At 46.2% G+C, this 18870-nt stretch overlaps 1 protein-coding gene and 1 long non-coding RNA gene across 4 annotated transcripts; both read right to left on the reverse strand.

The window, feature by feature from the left end:
• Positions 1-746: 746 nt before the first annotated feature.
• Positions 747-14077, reverse strand: Bdl (borderless). Of its 3 annotated transcripts, XM_076318660.1 has the most exons (13): positions 13813-14077; positions 13288-13752; positions 12802-12944; positions 7755-7983; positions 5832-5998; positions 5610-5754; positions 4635-4909; positions 3661-3795; positions 3302-3561; positions 2576-2751; positions 2317-2361; positions 2058-2240; positions 747-1107 (listed from the first exon to the last, which is right to left on the reverse strand). In XM_076318660.1, exons 2-13 carry the CDS (start codon positions 13343-13345, stop codon positions 884-886), a joined length of 2040 nt encoding a protein of 679 aa, XP_076174775.1. In that variant the 5' UTR covers positions 13346-13752; positions 13813-14077; the 3' UTR covers positions 747-883. The 3 variants fall into 3 exon arrangements, with proteins under 3 accessions (XP_076174775.1, XP_076174776.1, XP_076174774.1); XM_076318661.1 differs by having other exon boundaries at positions 5832-5968; positions 13288-14077; XM_076318659.1 differs by having other exon boundaries at positions 13288-14077.
• LOC143150415 (uncharacterized) lies at positions 6008-7712 on the reverse strand. The gene is made up of 2 exons (XR_012993049.1): positions 7060-7712; positions 6008-6977 (listed from the first exon to the last, which is right to left on the reverse strand). It is a non-coding gene; the product is annotated as an uncharacterized LOC143150415 (long non-coding RNA).
• Positions 14078-18870: the final 4793 nt, after the last annotated feature.

The following is an 18870-nucleotide window of genomic DNA, read 5'->3' on the forward strand; positions in this document are numbered from 1 at the left end:
TTCGTCCAATCGGTTCTTGAAAGCGACCATACTCGAAGCAGAATACACATCACGGAACACACGTCTTCGCACTGGATAGAAAGAAAGTATAGTTTCTCAGAGGAGCGAGGCTTGGTGCATAGATAATCGCCACAATTTATTTACACAATAGAAAAACGTATCGGATGTGCACGTATATATGTGTATATATATATATATATATATATATATATATATATATGTATATAATATACAAGTATACAGTCCCAGCCGAGTTAGATCCTAGCTCGCGAGACGCTCGTCTATTCGTCTAGTTAATAAAACACCGCGCGTCCCCCGCAGCCCGTTCACCCCGTATAACGATCAAATGCCAGAACTAATCCTTAATAAACGTGCACTTATCTAATAAAGCTTTTAAACGATACATAATGTAACGATGCAATGCAAGAACACTCGTAGTAACTTATACGTACATACGTAAAACGCAGCAAATTGAACCGTCCCAGATATAAATTTCCAACGGTCGAGTTTGCTGCCTCTTTCGAAACACCCACCCCCGTTTTCCCCCGGTAAACCGGCGTTCACCACGGGCGAAAAAAAAAAAAAAAAATACCCCCTTCTAGAGTCTAACACCGATCTCGATAATATATTACATGATCGATCGCGACGATTACAAATTCGCGACCGAATCGCTGCCGAAAACTTCGAAATGCGTGCGAAACGAAACCGCAACGCGCGGTTCCGTCCCGCGTTGAAACGAAACACCGCGTACGCTATTGGCTAATCGAGTAATCGCTACTTTGGGGAAACCGACCAACGATGGATCGTGGCAACGTGCACGATCGTTTCGCGTTCGTCGTTTGCGCGATCGCCTCTGAACGATCGGTCCCGTTTCGACTCCGTTCTACTTCTCGTTCGATGGCTGACAGAAGCGTTTCCGCGCCCACCATATCGCGGCGAGAGCAGCGGCCAAGAAACCGATTCCAGCCACTATACCCATGGAAATCGCACGGTTTCGACGGTAGGCCGGTACCTCGAGGCTGATACGCTCGCTGGTCGCCACGTCGTCCGCGATCGACATCGCGGCCACCTCGAACGTGTAGTAACTTTCCTCTTCTAGGGCTTTCACTGGAAACGGAGACGGTAAATGTGACGGTGATTTTTCGGGCTTCTTGGACTCGAGATCGCAGAGATGGAGATAATTTTGTTCGATTAACGATCGAAGAGAGGGCAAGGTTGCTCGAATTGAAATATTTGAAATTAGTACGGTGTACTGTACAGTGCTAGAGAATATACAGTTGGTGGAAATATTTTTCGAAATGGTGTAATTGTAATTAGTACAGAATTTATGGTCGGTAGAAATATTTTTTAAAAGGGTGTAATTGAAATTAGTATAGAGTACTATCTAAGTGTAGAATGTATAGTCGGTGAAAATCTTTTTTAAAAGGATGTAATTGAAATTAGTAGTGTACTATCTAAGTATAGAACGTATAGTTGGTGGAAATATTTTTCGAAAGGGTCTAATTGAAATTAGCACAGAATGTATAGTCGGTGGAAATATTTTTCGAAAGAGTCTGATTGAAATTAGTATAGAATGTATAGTCGGTGGAAATCTTTTTTAAAAGGATGTCATTGGAATTAGTAGTGTACTATCTAAGTATAGAACGTATAGTTGGTGGAAATATTTTTTGAAAGGGTCTAATTGAAATTAGCGCAGAATGTATAGTCAATGGAAATACTTTTCGAAAAGGTCTAATTGAAATTAGTCCAGTCGTAGAATATACAGTGGATGGAAATAATTTTCTCAGGTGTCCAATTTAAGCAACCTTATCCTACAGAGTCCACTCGCGATGTTCATTCAACGAAACGATGAAATTTTTATGTACTCATCGCGAACAGTTAGTTCCGCGACAAGATACGATTCAATTTTTAGATACTTAAATTTTGATCCAAAGTAAAACGTATAATACGTTCTACTCCTTCGAAATTTTGTATCTACTTAAAGATCGTGGCTAGTCTCTGATTAATGGAATCGACTCGCGCGTTGCCAGAATTCTGATCGCGTGTACGGAAATTACCTAGGTAGTAAGTGTCGGTCGTTTCCGCTCTGCCGTACAATCGCTCCGAGGGTCCCCTGAACCATCTGACAGCGTAGAGTCTCACTTGATCCTTTCCGTAAGCTGGAGGCTGCCAGGTGACCAAGTAACCTTCCACGGTGGCCTGCACCCGGACGTTCTGCGGGGGTCCCATTCTCTCGTCCTCTGGGGATCGAAATATGCGGTTACACGAATTCCAAAATGGTGTCCACGTCTGTATAATAAACGATCACGTTCCTACCTGGTGGACTGCGGTACTCCGACGCCGAGTTCTCGTCGATCATATCTGAAATTTCGGTCCGTGTCGTTCGAACTGATTCCGATTTATTTTCGGTAAATACTGGGTCGTTCGGAAAGTGATTTCGTTTTCCAAAATGAAGAATATACGATTTAATAAAATGTTTATATACTCTAACAAAAATAGGTGTCTCATTTTCACCGAAAAGAAACGAAATGACTCTCCGAGCAACTAGATATGTTATAAACGTAACGTAACGTACGAGGCTGCGTGAATATCCGAAGTGTTTTACTAAACATCCCGTCACCGTGTTTGTCCTGGCTGAGCACCATGAACTCGTACTCCCGTCCAGCGTTCAGATTGTTCACGGTCGCCTCGGTGATCTTTCTCGACAGGATCTTCATGGTTCGCCATTCCGTGGTGTCGGTTGGCCTGTACCTAATTGCAAGCAGACACATCGTTATACCATTCGGTAATTCGCAACGTGGGAGGATCCATTCTTCTGTAAGTACACTCTTTCTAATTCTAAGGTCTTCGATGTCTGGAAATAACAATTTCAGTTACTCGGGATGGACATTACACGAATTGGATAATTTTTCACCTGCCTACGCGCCGAACATTCGTGTAAACTGTTTCTCGATGCCGTAAGATACTGCACCGTGTCGAGATAAAAAGAAACTCTATATCTTTTATAATCTAGAGCGACGAACTCGATAATCGTTCCGAAAGATCGTAACTTTCCAATTATTTTCCAAGTTTAACTTCAGTGTCGCAAATACAACTTCTGCAAGTGTTTAAATATTTTCAAAACCAAATGTACGTATTTCTAACAGACACCACGAGCGATAAATACCAAATGCTCGAAAAATAACGCGCTTCGAAGTTCGATTTTTCGATGATTGCCGAGGAGGGTCGCGGTGAACTGTTCGAAAACGCTTGGAACGTCGTTCTCTCGATTTTGTTGTTCCTGGCCGACAATATCATTTACCAGACGGAGTATTCCGTTTTCGGTCTGACGAATCCCGGCACCCAAGTGAGAGTGACGGCGTTGTTGCTACTGTTGGCGCTCAAGTTGTACGGTGCCCTGGGTGGAACGTTCACGACCATCAATTCCGTGTCAGCGACCACCGTAGCTGCCTCGTTGCTGGCGGCGCACTGGTAGAGCCCTCTGTCCTGCTCTTGGATTCTGTCGATCGTTAAATTGCCACCGATTATGATCGTCCTGTCTGGCGGCACCGGTGAACCATCCTTTGCGAAAGCACCAGGTAAACGAGACGTTAGTCGCGTCACACTTTTTTTTTTCTTTTCTTTTTTTCTCCAATAACGGTACGCCTAAAACGTAGATACCTTGTACCACACGATCGACGGTCGATGAGCCTGATCGCCATCGCGGGCATCGCAGGGGATCTCCAATGTCTCGCCGAGCTTTCTTATGTACAAATGCTGGGGCGTCACCGTGAACACCGGCGGCCTCTGAACGATCTGACAATGAGGAAAAAAAGGTTCTCGAATTAGAACACGAAGCAACAGAGGTGCACAGACCGAGGAGAAAACAAGTCACTCTGGAACTTTGCAATTGGAAAATAAAGGAGCGGTTAACACCCTGACTGGTGGCCGGTCAATGGTCTTAACGATCATCGCGTCTCGGTCTTTGTAGTCTCGTACCGCTTTCGACCGGTGAAGGATTCAAGGGCTGGGTTAGGTTGGATCGTCTCGCGTTTCTTTGGATCGTCTCTTGTTTAGCGACTGACGGAGGACACCTTCGAGCATCGACACTCCTCGAATCGTGATCCGTGCAAGACTGAACAAACGTAGTCTCGAGACTCTGTAACCATTTTTTTTGTACGATGCTCGAGCCTTGATCAATTCTATCGGGTTGTTCGGAAAGTCATTTCGTTTCTTTTGGTGAAAATGGAACACGATTTTCTTAGATTGTATAAACATTTTGTTAAATTATACATTCTCCATTTTGGAAAACAAAATCACTTTCCGGACAACATAATAGGTTTGATATCCGTTGATGAACGAGACGAGGGACACCTTGGTGCATCGACGACTCTACGAACCATCTTCCAATGGTAGAAGGACGAGGATAAATTCGTGACTCTGTACTCAATTTACTGTACGGTGTTCAGGTCTTAGATTCCGAAGGATCGGAGGATTCGAGACGCACTTTGGAACACTTTGAAACATTGACTCGTTCAACTGTGATCGCGAGACTCGATGTCTCTGTGTCATTGTCCAGTACGAGGATCTGACTACCGAAAGTTCACTCGACGTACGACGAAACATTGTACTCGAAGCAAGAATGATTCACTTACCACCGTGATCGTGGGACTCGGTCCCTCCGTACCCAGATCGTTGTACGGTGTACAGGTGTAGGTACCGGAATGGGTCTCGTCCACTTTGGTGAACGACAGAGAACCGTTCCTCCTGTAGAACACTCCTTGAACGTTGTACGGGTCGAAAAGAAATCCGTCCTTCTCCCAACGTAGGTTCGTCAGGGGTGGATTCGCCCTGAAGTGACAGTCCAAGAGAGCTGGTTTACCGTACGGAAGGTAGACTTCCCGGGGAGTGTAGATAACCTTCGCCTTGACTGAAAAGTGGCCGTGGTTTAGCCTAATTTACAATCGGAGAGAGAGAGAGAGGACGAGATTCTGGCCCGCGTCCGTGTTAGTTAAACATTTCGGTGCGGTTTCGATCGTCGCCTCGTTATCGTCGATTATGCTTGCCAGTGATTCCCATTATTACGCGTTATCATTCTATTTCCTGATCGAAACTGTGCGATCGCCGGACCGAGTGGTGTTCCACCCTCTGACACTGTTGCGCCCGCTTACGGATATGCACGCTGGCTCTCCTAACTCGATTGACTCAATTTTTTTCCTAACTGGTTAATCGACGCTTCTTTTTATTACGAATACAATTTTCAGCTTGACTCCCAGTTGGCCGATTGGTAAAATAAATTGTAGAGTTACGCGTAAAATAGTTAAGAGGGATCTTGAAAATTTACACAAAATCAAATACCCTTCGAAATAGCAGCATTCGCGATGAGAGAAAGTTTGATTCCTCTACAGATCACGGAACAAATTTAGCCAATCGAGTTAGACTCGCGCAAGATACTCTCTGTTCCAAGATTATAGTTCATTCTTTGCGAATTCAGGACGAATTCTTTTTACAAGTCAACGTTAACGAAAGAAAGTTACTGTCGACCAACGAAGCAACGATCGACGAAAATTTGTATCGTCGTTTGCGTACCACTTGTCGATATTTCATAACACTTTCCACGGAGTACTCACACTGTACGTTGAGAAAGGCCGAGGCACTCTGTTGGTCCCCAGTTTCACCGGTCACCACGCACGTGTACTCCCCGAGGTCACCCATGGCGGCCGAGTTGATGATCAACTGTCCATCGTCGGCGATGGACGCTCTCCGTTTGAAGTCCTGTCGCGATTGATTAATTTCTGAGCAACCGAGGGCGCGAATGTTATAGACAGGTGTTGAGGATCGATCTCGCTCACCTCGATCTTCGAGATCTCCGTGCCCTCGCGGAACCAGTTAACAACGGACTTCTCACCTTTGGAGACGCAATCGAAACTGACCGTTTCGCCCTCCATGACGGTCTTGTTCACGGGCGGTACCGCCAGCAACGTCTCACCTGGAACAGACGTCGGGAACGGCGACGCACCTGGGTTGAACGATTTAACGAGTCTGTCCAGTTTCAGGTTAGTAAGCATCAGCGGGATTACATCCATTTTAGAATCATTTCAGCCGAATTTATTGAAATTTAGAAAGTGTGGCGCGGTCGCGACGAGCCGTTTATCGTTATCGAACCTTTTCGATCGTGATAACATCCGACAGTCTAACAATAGTGAAAAATATCAATCGAAGCTAATCAGATTCTATCACTTTCTTTCATCGTCCTTTCTGTATATTTTTATATTCTATCTCTTCTCCTGTTCCTTTACTCCAACTGTATCGTTAATCGACCGTTAAGTTAACGATAGTTAAGCTTGCTCCAAACCCGATTTCTCTTCGGTCAATATTATCGTTTCTCCGTCAATTTATCCCGCTTTAAGTAAATGTACATTATTATTATTATTATTGTTACTAACATCTATATAAGGGTAAAGTAACGTTTAATCGAAGACGTCCGACAGAAACGGTGACGTCGCGACCTCAAGAGCGTTTATTCGAGTTCGCCGGGCGATAGGAAAGATTAATTCGTTGAGTTCTCGTTAATTTTGTTTAGTAAGAGCGATAGTTGCAACGCGTTAATCGATCGAGACGGATTAGTGCCGGTTAATCGGGGCCGGCGTTGGCGTGAAATTAAGCGCGCGGAACGCAAATGTTATTCCGAATCGGTGCGTGACAGAGGCATTATGTCGAATCGGGGTAACGACAAAAGTTTGTTTCGTTTCGTTCTACGAGCGGACACGGGGCCCCATTTTTAGACGATTTTCCGGGAAAGGGAGCGGCCCTTCCCCCCTCTCCACACCTTTGTGTACGTGGTATCGTCATTGTTCGACGAACCTCCAGGGAATTCGTGTTACCGGGAGGTCATTACTTGTACGATTGATATCACCTACGGTCAACTGCGCCGTCGGTGTCCCCCGCGGGTGACTCAATCCTCCATTAACGCTCCGCAGAATTCCTACCGGCAAAAACTAGAATTCCGTCTGGTTTAACGAGTGATTCATCGACTCTAATCTCGCGCCGTGAAAGGGGTCAATTTAAAAAGAAACTCACGGTACAGCTCGACCGACTCGGTTCCAACTCGGGTGGGTCGACGTTCATGGGGATTTTTCGAACGTGACGATTCGATGGTCTATGGATAGATTTTTTGTTTCCTTTTGTTTTAAAGCTTCTCACTGAAACTTTCCAACCCGAGGGGATTGTTCGCGTAGCTTCTTTTTCGGAAGCTAACGCGGAGACTTATCGAGTCGAATGATTCGAACGAGATTCGATATTCGCGAATGGTCGACTTCCTGCTCGTTGAAAAGTTTTCAACACAGGGTGTGTTCGCGAAGGTATTTTTTTCTTTGGAAAGTTAACGAAAAGTTTCCAACACGTGAGAGTCGAAATTCGCGGTGACTTCTTTAATCGTTACGTCCGAGTTTTCTTTTCGTTCTTCGAAGCTTCCTCCTCGATGAAAAGTTTCCGTCTCGAGGTGGTCGTCGATCCTCGAAGATCTAAGATTAGAATTGTTTTTCTTTTTTTTTTTCTACTTTTCGTTAAAGCTTACTTCCTCCTCGCCGAAAATCTCGCAGGATTTCACGGCATAAGCCTCTGCTTCGTCCAGCGTTAGCGGCCGCGCGCACCAGCATGACCCATTTCAGTGCTCAGGGTTAGTCAGTCGGCGCTTAACTACGTTAATTCCCTTCGCCACTTGCTGTTATCGAATTAGCTGATCAAACGGGATACGAGAAAGTGAGCGACCTTACCATCTATACCGAGGTGGAACCAGGTTCCATTGTTCCTGGAATTCGGCGTCCTGTTCGGGAAGATCACCCTGCACTCGTACCATCCTTGGTCGCTCTCGCGGATGTTGGTCAGATTGATGCTTCCCTGGCCGTAGCCTCGGGATGCAGCGTCCTCCAAAAGGTGCACGCGACCCTCGAACCCGAGACCCACCGACGGGTGTCCGTTGTACCATGAGAAGATCGTACGACCCTGAAAAGAATCCACCCTTGTTTCATTAAGATTCTCTTCCCGGTAGCGGTGGATGACTTACGTTCGTGACGCGTCGCTGACGAGTTCGTTCGATAAACGACCTATTTATCTATTAAATAGATTTATTACAGTGGAACGAATCTGTTGGAAACTTTAGTCACGCTTCCACGGAAAGTGTGCGACTCTCCCTCTGTATCGAATGTGGTTGGAAACGAGAACTGTTCTTGGAAAAGGTCTCTGTACGTCCTAACGGTGAAGAAAAATTAATTTGCTATTCCCAAATTACTTCCCTGTAGCTATCGGCTCACTAACGGAGACTCCAATACTATTGCTAGCGAGAACTGAACAAATTTGTACGATATTCCGATAAAAACTCTGTATTGTAATGTTAATGAAAACATTTATTCATCCCTGATACTTCCCTTTGTCCATCCATCGAGTTGCTACGACCCTCTAATGCTAAACGGTTGCTATTCGGAACTGAACAAATTTCCACGGCACTTCGTTAAAACACCGAGGGGTCCCTTCGCGGAAAGGTCTCTCCCTCTATCCTAAAGGTAATAAAAAAAAAAAAAATCATACATCCCCGATACTTCTCCAGAGAATCTCAATACTTGGAACAGCAACGCTTCAGGTAGGGGGACGCATGTGTAGCTAGGGTTAACACGGTCACGGAACAGTCGTCGGGGAATTCATCGATCCAGCTTCTGACATCCGATTAGATCCACGAGGCCACCTGGAGACAATTTCGTAACCGTCGATCGCGATCGTGCGAAACTCCGCGAGTAGGTTGGTGGTAGAGGGAGCACCGCACGGATCGCGAACAGTGACGAACCTCGACGTCTAGATCTCCTCGTAGGAGATCGGAGAGGCGACGCCACGCGACACGCGCGTCCTCCAGGGAAAATGGAAAACGTTGGAACCCACGGGAGCCCTCGCGGTCAAAACGAGGCTGGCGAAAAGGCCGCTAATCGTCCCTAATCGTCTGACAATGCGTTAGCAGTGACCCACTGGTTGGGACCCCTCGTGTCGCGGACTCGCCGTGGCTAGATATAATACAGCCTTGCGTCCCGTACTCCAATTACCCGCGTTCGATGGACGGAGAGGGAACCAGGCACCTGTTTTGCATACGCATCAGGGACCAATCAGGTTAAGTTCCACTTGATTTTATGCGGTAGCCATGTGCTGGACAACGCTCAATCTGTTTCCGGCGTGCGGCTGCACGCGCGTCGAATGCAACATCCGCGAAAGAACGTCGCCTCGTCGGCCGCGAACAGGAAATCAAACGCGATGGACAGACGCGACACGACGTTCCCCCCAACGTTGCGGGCTTAACGCGTCGCGGACGCGGGAGACGTGCTACTGCGTCTTTCGCGCTTCCGGGGATACGCTGGTAACCAGCTTCCACCGTTCGGAAGTTCGTCCCCACTTGTAGTCTCCTACACGGTGGTTCAAAATGGGCGACGTGTTGCTTCGAAATGATCCAAACGTACCGTGAGTATAGAGTGTACGTGTAATGTCTGTTTCGTAAGTCTCCGTCTTTCACTACAAAAACATTGTGTAGTACGTTAGGTCGATGTTTTGTTGTCCCTCTTGTAGTCTTCTACGGAGTGGTCGAAAATGCGCGGTGAGTTGCTTCAAAGAGGCCCAAACGTACCGTGAGTATAGAGTGTACGTGTAATGTCTGTTTGCAAGTCTGTCTTTCGCTACAAACATTGTGTAGTACGTTAGGTAAATGTTTTGTTGTCCCCCTTGTAGTCTTCTACGGAGTGGTCGAAAATGCGCAGTGAGTTCCTTCGAAGTGACCTAAACGTACCGTGAGTATAGAGTGTACGTATAACGGTTGTTTCCTAAACCTCTGTCTTCTTCGCTTTAAAAGTATTATATTATATATTGTACCGTTACTAAAAGATCTCAACTTAAGTACGTTCTACCGATTAATGGTGGAAAATAATTAATGTAACGTTGCAAATACACAACGGATTCCCTAAAGAAGATCGAAACGTATCGAGAGTACAGAGTGTACATCTATCGTTCGTGAAAGATCTCAACTTGGATATGTTCTACCGGCTGACAGTGAAAAAGTGCCTCTGTTGTCGCGTTGAAGTCTCTCAAAGTTCCTCATTAGGTAATCGATCGGAATAGCAAGCACGTTAACGTTGTTTAATCACTTTGGAATACGATAGCACGAAACTATCGCAGGAAGGTGTCGAATGACAAAAACAGATCTTCTTTTAAGAAAATTTAAAAGTATCCTTAACAGAAATCTATACTTCCAAGGTTGTCTTAACAACAGTACCGACCCCTGAGACAAAGTATTTAAACATTTCTTAAACACCTACTATCGTTATTTAAACGTTATAAAAGTACGTTGCACAACAAAGTGTTGTTCACAGCCGATGCCTCGGTGCTACTAGGGTCATGGGGTTCTGCGTACCCATACGTTGACCTTAAAACATGCTTCCATTCAACTATACGCTCCGGGTCTATTATAACAGCTAATTATAGAGTAATGTTAAGAAGGCCTTGTATAGCGATTTGATCGCTAATTTGGCTTGCCAGCATTTTCTACGGAGGGTCATAGGTTCCCGTTAAGACTCTTTTTTAATTTTCTCGAAAGAAAATGGTCCAGAAGCTTTGTATGGAATTGCGAACGTTCGAAAAGGATTCTGGCGAGGGGGGGCCGAAATTGTGCAATCGTAACCGCATCACCGATCGTCGATGATATTGCGCGGCGCGTCGAAATCGAGACCAGGAGTCACGGAAATCTAGATCGGTACACGCGTACTTCCCACGCGGATCGAAACGGATACACTCCCCCGAGGAAATCGAATCGCCTACCCTGCCTTGAGCGAGCACTTTTCTGCGCGGCTGCACGTGCGACCGCTCCTGTTCTTAGGCAACCGCAACCTCGAGCGCGAATTAGCCAACCACCGCGCTTCGTTCGAGCAACTAATGCTTTTTAATCGCTAATCGATCGCGCCTCGTCTTTGCTCCTCTCTGGAACTCGTGATCTTCGAACCTTCTCGCGTTACAAACGTGTCACTGGATCCTTCGTTCACCGACCGACTTTGTTGTCAACTTCATCCTTCCTGGATGTCACCCGTTTCCTCAAACTTACTCGAAATCAATTTTTCTTACCCCCAATCGTCGAGGTCAGCCTCGAGAGCAACCAGCCATTGTAGAAATTATTCTTCCTCGGATTCAACGTCGACAATTCGTACTTGTCTTCAACTATTTTCATTTGTTAAAATTTCTCAACCACGTGGAAGTTATACTTTAGAGAAACATCGATGGTATGCACCGTGCAAAGATGTCCGATCGGCAAGAATTGTAAATGTTACCGTGTTCTGTTCGATCCACGTGACGTCCTTTCAGTTTCGCGTAGTAACGAGAGGTGGACAGAACTTGTTGCAGCAACTTGACAACAACAGATGGACGTTTCTCGACGTTCAAGGTCGAACAGTCGAGAACAACAAGCCAGAAGCCCGATCTTCCTCACTTGACCGCAAACCGCGTTTGGTAAACCAACGCGACCCACGAGACTTCGGCGTCCCCGGATAGGAGCAATATTATTTACCTCTGTTGCGTAACAACACGAGAAACGATTAAACAAAACAATAACGACTCTCGTTAGCTTCTTCGTTTCCGAGATACTCTCTGGAATGTTTGAGTTTTAGTTTTTGTCACGATCAACTTGAACTACTTTTCTCGCGAGACTCTCGGCGACGCGTTTCTTCGGTCGGTCCAACGAGACGAGACGAAATGAATACAGGTGTTCCACAGCTTGTGGAAACCACCGGAATATACTAAGTGTAAAAGTATAACCTATTTGAGCTTGTTCTCGAGTTACAGCGACTTTCTCGTTGCGTTAATTCTTTCGATGGACGAAAGTAGGTGATTGATTTCAAAGAATGCTCATCGACGGTATCGAAATACTTTGCGAGAGAATCGAAGGATGGTTCCAGCAAATCTTCTCTATGGATAACTTTACGGATTTAGTGTCGTCAAAATAACAACAAACAACCGCGTCTGTCCAATACTGTGGACGATAATGTGCGATAAAGAACAAACTCGAAATCGAACTTTTTCTTGTCGTTTTCAAGCGTAGAATCTACCCCTAAAGAGGATTACACACGAGATGTATAAACGAAAATTACAACCACAGTTACTGTCAATCGACCGACAGTCGATCGTTATTACTCCGGGACGAATTTCTAACGGACTCCCGCCAAGGGCACAAATTCATTTATCGAATAACTTTATCAGACTTTGGAACTTTGCTATCGAGAGAACACGATATCAGAGGAGGTGGCACTATTTTGCAGATTCCTGGAATTGTAACGTTGCTTCCAAGAAACTTCTCCAATCGAATCTATCGGAATCTTTCGAGTAACTTTGGAACTTTGCTATGGAAAGAACACGATACTAGAGGAGGTGGCACTATTTTGCAGATTCCTGGAATTGTAACGTCGCTTCCAAGAAACTTTGCCAATCGAATCTATCGGAATCTTTCGAGTAAGTTTGCCAGACTCTGTAACTTTGGTATCGAGAGAACACGATATTAGAGGAGGTGGCACTATTTCGCAGATTCCTGGAATTGTAACGTCGCTTCCAAGAAACTTTGCCAATCGAATCTATCGGAATCTCTTCGAGTAACTTTGTCAGACTCTGTAACTTCGGTATCGAGAGAACACGATAACCGAGGAGGTCGAACGGAGATACAAGCAAGCGGGCCCTCGTCGAGGGTGTATTTGTTTAGATTCACCGACTCGTCTCGTCGTAACCGACAATAGAACGACCGTTGGCTGCACTTACGTCACGATTCCACTGAAGAATGTACGGGATCGGGGTCTCGTGCGGGAAGTCCAAATCGCAATTGAACACCGCGTACTCTCCCACCCCCGCGCTCAGATAATTCGGCTCCTTCTCTTCCTCCAGTATCAAGCTCTGGCTGAAAGCTGAAAAATGTTTCGAGAAATGATCGACACGCCGCGGCCGTGTACCCGTTCTGAAAGAGGAAACGTAACACGCGTTCCGGCGAGAAAAAAAAAAGAAGGCGAGAAAGATGTCCGCGCGACGATGACGAGCAACGACGAACGGACCCCGCGAGTCCATAGATTCGACTCAATTCCCGCAAATTGGCTAATTTTCCGCCGTATTACGCGCGACCGTCAAGCGAGATCGCTCTAAACGCTCTAAAGTTCAATATCAAGCAGCCACGGTACCGAGCGAGCGGCGAATCCCTCGCTGGGAAAAAAATAAGGGTCGACCGGAAGAATACCGATGCTCGATGGAACTCACCTTGATAGTAGAAGAAGATCACCAGCAACTGATGGACGAACCTCCTCGCGGTTGACATATTTCCCTCGGTTCTGTCTCGCACTCTCTGTTCCCTGTTTGTTATCCGAACTCGTTTCTTGTTCCCTTTACGGATGTATTATCGCGTGTTTATTCACCGATCTCCTCGTGGCTCTCTGGTGGAGGAGGCGCGAGAACGCGATGTCAGAGGCAAGTCACGCCTCGCGACCGACGACGACGACGACGGCGAACGTAACACGGGAGCAAAACACATCTGTCATCACCCACACTCATCCGAGCATCGGCCACCACCTGCGACGAATTAAATCGGGGCACCACGGACTGGCTCTCTTCCGATCGAGAGTCTGTTGCGCCTCGATCAGCGCTGGTGCATCCTCAGCTTCGCCACCTCCTTGGTAGTCTCTCCTATCCCTTCTCTCCGAGTTTGTATTTTTCTTCTCCGTTAACCTGTAACGTTCGAGATTCCACCGTTCGGCTCAACGTTCCATCCTCCGCGCGAGGACGTACCGTGTCATCCGATATTTTCGGATCGCGATCGCGGTCTGTTCTTCTCTCGGTGGATCCGATCCTGCGACGGAGTTTGGGGGAGGGGGGGATTCCTCGATCACTGGACGATGTCTCGTGCGTGTTGTACGAGAAGCCGCGAAATCGTGACGAGCACAGGGATCGAGCAGCAGCGCGGTTCAGCGTAGCCTGGCTCCACCGTGGAACGTTCGCTTACCGAGTGCTCCGGTGGTTGCGGTGATAACCGAGTAATCGCTCCGCCTCGCTCAATCCGAGCGGATACGACGCCGAACAGCAGCGGTAACGAGCTAAGCAAACCGTGGAAGGGGTAACAAGACTCGACGAAACGAACCGAGGGGGGATACGCTGGAGAGAGACTCGCAGGGGGTACCAGACGATTCGCCACGCTCGCGATCTAACCGATGGAACGCTATTCTCCGCGGAACCTCCGTAGCGCCGTGCCCCGATCACCGACACACCCACTGAACAGGGTTCGGGCCTGGCGAACACCTACCGCTCGAATTCCAAAATAATTTACGCCGTGGCACGATTTTTCCCGAGAGTGCTCGTCCGAGTTACTTTTCCCGAGAAAGTCGACGAACTTGAAATATAAAAATGTGTACGTAGCTGGAGAAAATCTTGTCGCGGATCGAAGGTACCGGGAGTATGGAAACGCAGAGTTCTATGGACGAACTAGAGCCATGAATTTTTGGTATCGTTCGAGTTTCGAAATAATTGGCGTGGAGCGATTTTTCTCGAGATAGTCGACGAATTGATCCTCGAACGAAGGAAAAGTTCCAGCCGGGACTTCGTCGTGATCGTTGAATATTCTTCGACCTGAAGTGTAAAAGTATGCGTGAGCATTTTTCGAATTTTTTCTTATAAATGTAACAAAAGTAGAGAACTGTTGGCAGCGTCGATTGGAAAGGTTTGAAAAACAAAATTTGGTACGATGGATTCTGTCGAAAAGACGCGAACACTTTGTGATTAGAAACGCTCGAGTTTCCGTAAATCAAATTTTTAGTGCATCAATTTTCTCTACTCGCTATTTTTACGAATATTTTTGTCATGGTTGCCTTTTGCCGTAAACTTGATCAACTTCCTTAAAGAGAACTTAGTTTTCCACGTGCTTGAGGAAATGTCAGGCAACACGTTTTTCAGCTCGCGGACCTAGGTTACGTTTTTATTCGAGCACCGTCTCCTCCACCGCGAACGGAAGAATTACCCTTGCATTCAACCGGTCGAATCGGCGTCCTTTCAACGACGCTGTTTCGTGGTCAAAGCCGATCCGACGGAATTAACGAGCCCCAAGCGGGGATTAAACGTTCGCTAAACCGTAGATAGAAACGGACCAGCGAAGAGACACACGGCCCTGCTCTCGAATGGATTTAAATTTAGAGACGCTTTAGTTTCCATCGACTCGATCGCAGACATTGACCTCTCCTATTCCTATTCGGATCTTTTCTTTTCTGCAGCACGGATCGTTCGACCTTAAACGTTTCGAAAAGTGTTTACAATTTACCATCAAGAGGATTAATACACAGGAATCTTGGAAAGGAGAAACCTTGCGTACGCGAGGTCGAGCTGAACGTTAACGCTTACGTGGCACGTTTTAGAAGAGGGTCTGGAATTTATATATACAACTCTCGGAAAAGAGATACCTATGCTCGAGATCGACGCAGGTATTACGTTTACGTAGAAACGTTTCAGTCACCGTGTTCTAAATTGTTCTTTTCTACGAATTGGATAACTCGAGCTCAAAAATTCCGAAGGAGGGGGCGTCTGGAATTGAAATACGTTGTATATTTATACAATAGTCGTAAAGGGGAGAGCTTCTGTGCTCGAGATCGACGTAAGTGAACCCGAAGCGACGGTATGTATCAATTAACGAACGATCCACGACGCGAGGCTCGTTAAGAGGAAAAGATTCGCGCGATAGGTGTAGCTCGTTGCTCCAGCCACTGGGTTCATCCTTTTATTTATCCGCCCACGTAGCGTAATTGTCGCTGGCGGCGCTCTAGTAACGAAGACGCCGACTTCCGGTCGTTGGTATTTACCATCGCGTTCGGCGACGTTCGCCGCGACGTTTTTCGCCCTAAAAAACTAAACACTGGCCCCCACCGCCGCGCTTTCGGGAACTCTTTCGGCAATTAGCGCGCGAAGGAAGTTAAGGAGAACGCTCGTTGACGTCAATTTAACCCTTTCTGTGCCAATGATTCCCATACGGCATCGCTGACTTCGAGCCTCATAATTTCACGTACGAACTTCTCAATGATTCCATTCAACGTCATTAACGTTTAAAGGTACGATAAATGTACGCGACGTTCCGCAAGTTACTTCTGCTTACAGCGAGCGAAGACGTTAACGAAACAATACGCGAGTAATTTTATTTCACCTTTCGAAGCTGGTACACGCCAAGATCGATCTATTCTTTCGTTCTATCAAGGGGTAAATATTTTCCATTTCCATCGTACAAGATTATTTGAAACTTTCCAATTAGCTTTCGATGCATTCTTTCGCATCGATGTACCTCGGACATACTGCTGCGTTAATATTTCAACCATTACTGCGACGCGTTCTTTCGTTCGACGGTCGATACTTTTTATTTACATCGTTTCAAAACATTTGCACCTTTCGCGAACCTGTCGCAGCGATACCTTCCAGTGAAATATTTTCACTTAGAATACATTCTATTCTGAAATATTTTCAAATCGTGATACTTTCCAGATAAGTATTCTTTCCCCTCGATAGAATCGATTCTCGGTATAAAGCACCCTCGTTGGGTAGTTTGCGCGCCGTGGTCAAGAGGAGGTTCTCGATATTATTAAGTTGTTCGGAAAGTGATTTCGTTTTTCAAAATGGAGCATGTATAATTTCATGAAATGTTTACTTCTAAAAAAAATCGTTATTCGTTATCACCGAGAAAAAACCAAATGACTTTCCGAATAACTCGTTGTAATTAGCGATTTTTGGAAACTGTTATCGGAGAAGGCGTACGGTACGGTCGTGCCTCGAATCGAAAATCGATCGGTGGTACGAGCTGGTTTATCTTTTGCAACGATGGCTGTAGGGGTGCGGCGGGGGGTTATTGAATCTCGATCAGCGGTTGTTGCGGAGTAAGCGACGACGACGACGACGACGAAACTGCACACACCGCCGGCACAGCCGCGCGCCATTTGCGTGGGTGACCTCAGATTACGTTACATCCGTCCCTTGCCGCATTAGCAGACTGCCCACAGCCTTGTCACGCTGTTGAGATAATGAATCCATTCGCATGGATCACGATCTAGGATTGGACGTGCCCGGGACACTGGAAATAAATGCGTGCATAATGATACCGACCGTATTATTTCATCGACGAGTCATACAAGGGAACGAAACGAGTTGTTCCTGGTCCACCTGTCATGCGAACCAATGAATCCCCGGGAAATCAAAAACGGGCTACCACCGACCGATGTGTCCCGTTTCACCATTGTTGCGAAGGTAACGCGGCATCCATCTTCGTTCTCTCGGTTCTACGGGGTGTACCGAATATTACCTATCCGCATTCCGTGACGTGTTCCATCACTCTGTACGAGAGTGATTTTATTGTTGCTCGATAGACGTTCGTGCCTTTTTTTTTGTTTCTTAATCGTTTGTCACAATCTGATTTGTTTATCGTTTTTTATATATATTGTGTCTTCCGTTTTCAGCAACCATTTCCACCATTGTCAGCGTCGTTAGGATCTTTGTAGACACGAGGTTTAGTGGCGGTGGAAGGGAGCTTCGTCTTGCGCATCACTCTGTATATAGATATAGATATGTATATTTGTTATTACGTGAAACAATAATATGTATCCGTCTCGAGTTCGCGTTATTGTCTGCAAGACAACACGTTTCGATGAGAATCAAGTTACTTGAAATGGAACAAACATCGAGCGATTTATATTTCCCGCCTTTCCCCCTCCCTAAGCGACTTTCAAAATGTCGCGGATTCCTGGTATTGTGACGCCGTTTCTAAGGAATCCCGCGAATCGAAATTATCTGTTTCTTTCGAATAATTTCGTCGAGTTTCGAGACTTTGGTATCAGGAGAACACGATAAACGAGAAGGTATTCCGCTTTCGTGGATTCCTGGAATCGCGAGGCTATTTCGTTTTCCAAAGGCGTAGGACTTGGTCAGGTGCTGAGTTGGCCTTGGCAGAAGCCATGTGTCCCCATAAACGATAGTGGAAAGATGACCGGTGACATCCACCTACGTTGTTATCGAATATCCGACGATGTTGTTCGGGAGAATTGTTTAGGGGTATGGACAACTTTTGTAGGTGTTCAATCTCGAACAGTAAACGTTGTGGTTAAAAAAAAAACGTCGAACCTGCACGTGCAGCGAATAGCAGCTATGTACACTTTGCGAGGGAAGATTCACGATCGCCCAACTTTACCCATTTCGGAGATTGGGTCGAACATGGTTCCCAGAGTCACCGCTCTCGAACATAGGTGCGCTACAATAGCAGTGATTTTTCCCGAGGCTTGTACCACAGGCCACACGAACCCCCAAAAGTGTCCATCGCATCGAACTATAATTAAACAACATATCGCAACAGCTGCTCTCCACGAAGATATTCAAGAGCTTGTTGATCTAGTACAAAATCTCTCTAAAAATAACAACGATCTTATTCGAAAAACAAAGTACAACATTTCGTTAATAATATAACGTGTCTAAAGAAAAGTGTTTATTACAATTGTACGCTTACCAAGTTGTCCACGAATCAAATTACACGAATTAATAAATACACCGATACACACGCGTAAAATTGCAAGTTCTAATTTTCCGCGTTGGCAAGTTTCGCGAGTGGAACTCGCGAGGGAGACTCGTCACGGATCTACGGGTGATCCCAAAGGGCTCACAGGGAGCGGTGGGTTTGAGAACCGCTGGCACGGAGCGTTTAAACCACGTTTTCAACTTATGTTTACGCAAAGAATTTTATCCCTCCTGGGATCTATCGTCGTTTCAACGTTGTCGCAAGCGGAGCGGAGCGTTGCTCTAATTTTTCGCCGCGCGTACTCGCGACGCTTCGCATCG

This window comes from Ptiloglossa arizonensis, chromosome 8 (assembly GCF_051014685.1).
Source record: "Ptiloglossa arizonensis isolate GNS036 chromosome 8, iyPtiAriz1_principal, whole genome shotgun sequence".
Lineage (NCBI taxonomy): Eukaryota > Metazoa > Arthropoda > Insecta > Hymenoptera > Colletidae > Ptiloglossa > Ptiloglossa arizonensis.

Bases quoted from the DNA above. Each gene is read 5' to 3' on its own strand.
- Bdl (XM_076318660.1), bottom strand. From the start codon at position 13,345: ATGTCAACCGCGAGGAGGTTCGTCCATCAGTTGCTGGTGATCTTCTTC. The intron at 12,945-13,287 runs GTGAGTTCCATC...AACATTTTTCAG, and splicing joins GATCTTCTTCTACTATCAAG to CTTTCAGCCAGAGCTTGATA. The intron at 3,562-3,660 runs GTATCTACGTTT...GCTTTCGCAAAG, and splicing joins CGTCGATCGTGTGGTACAAG to GATGGTTCACCGGTGCCGCC.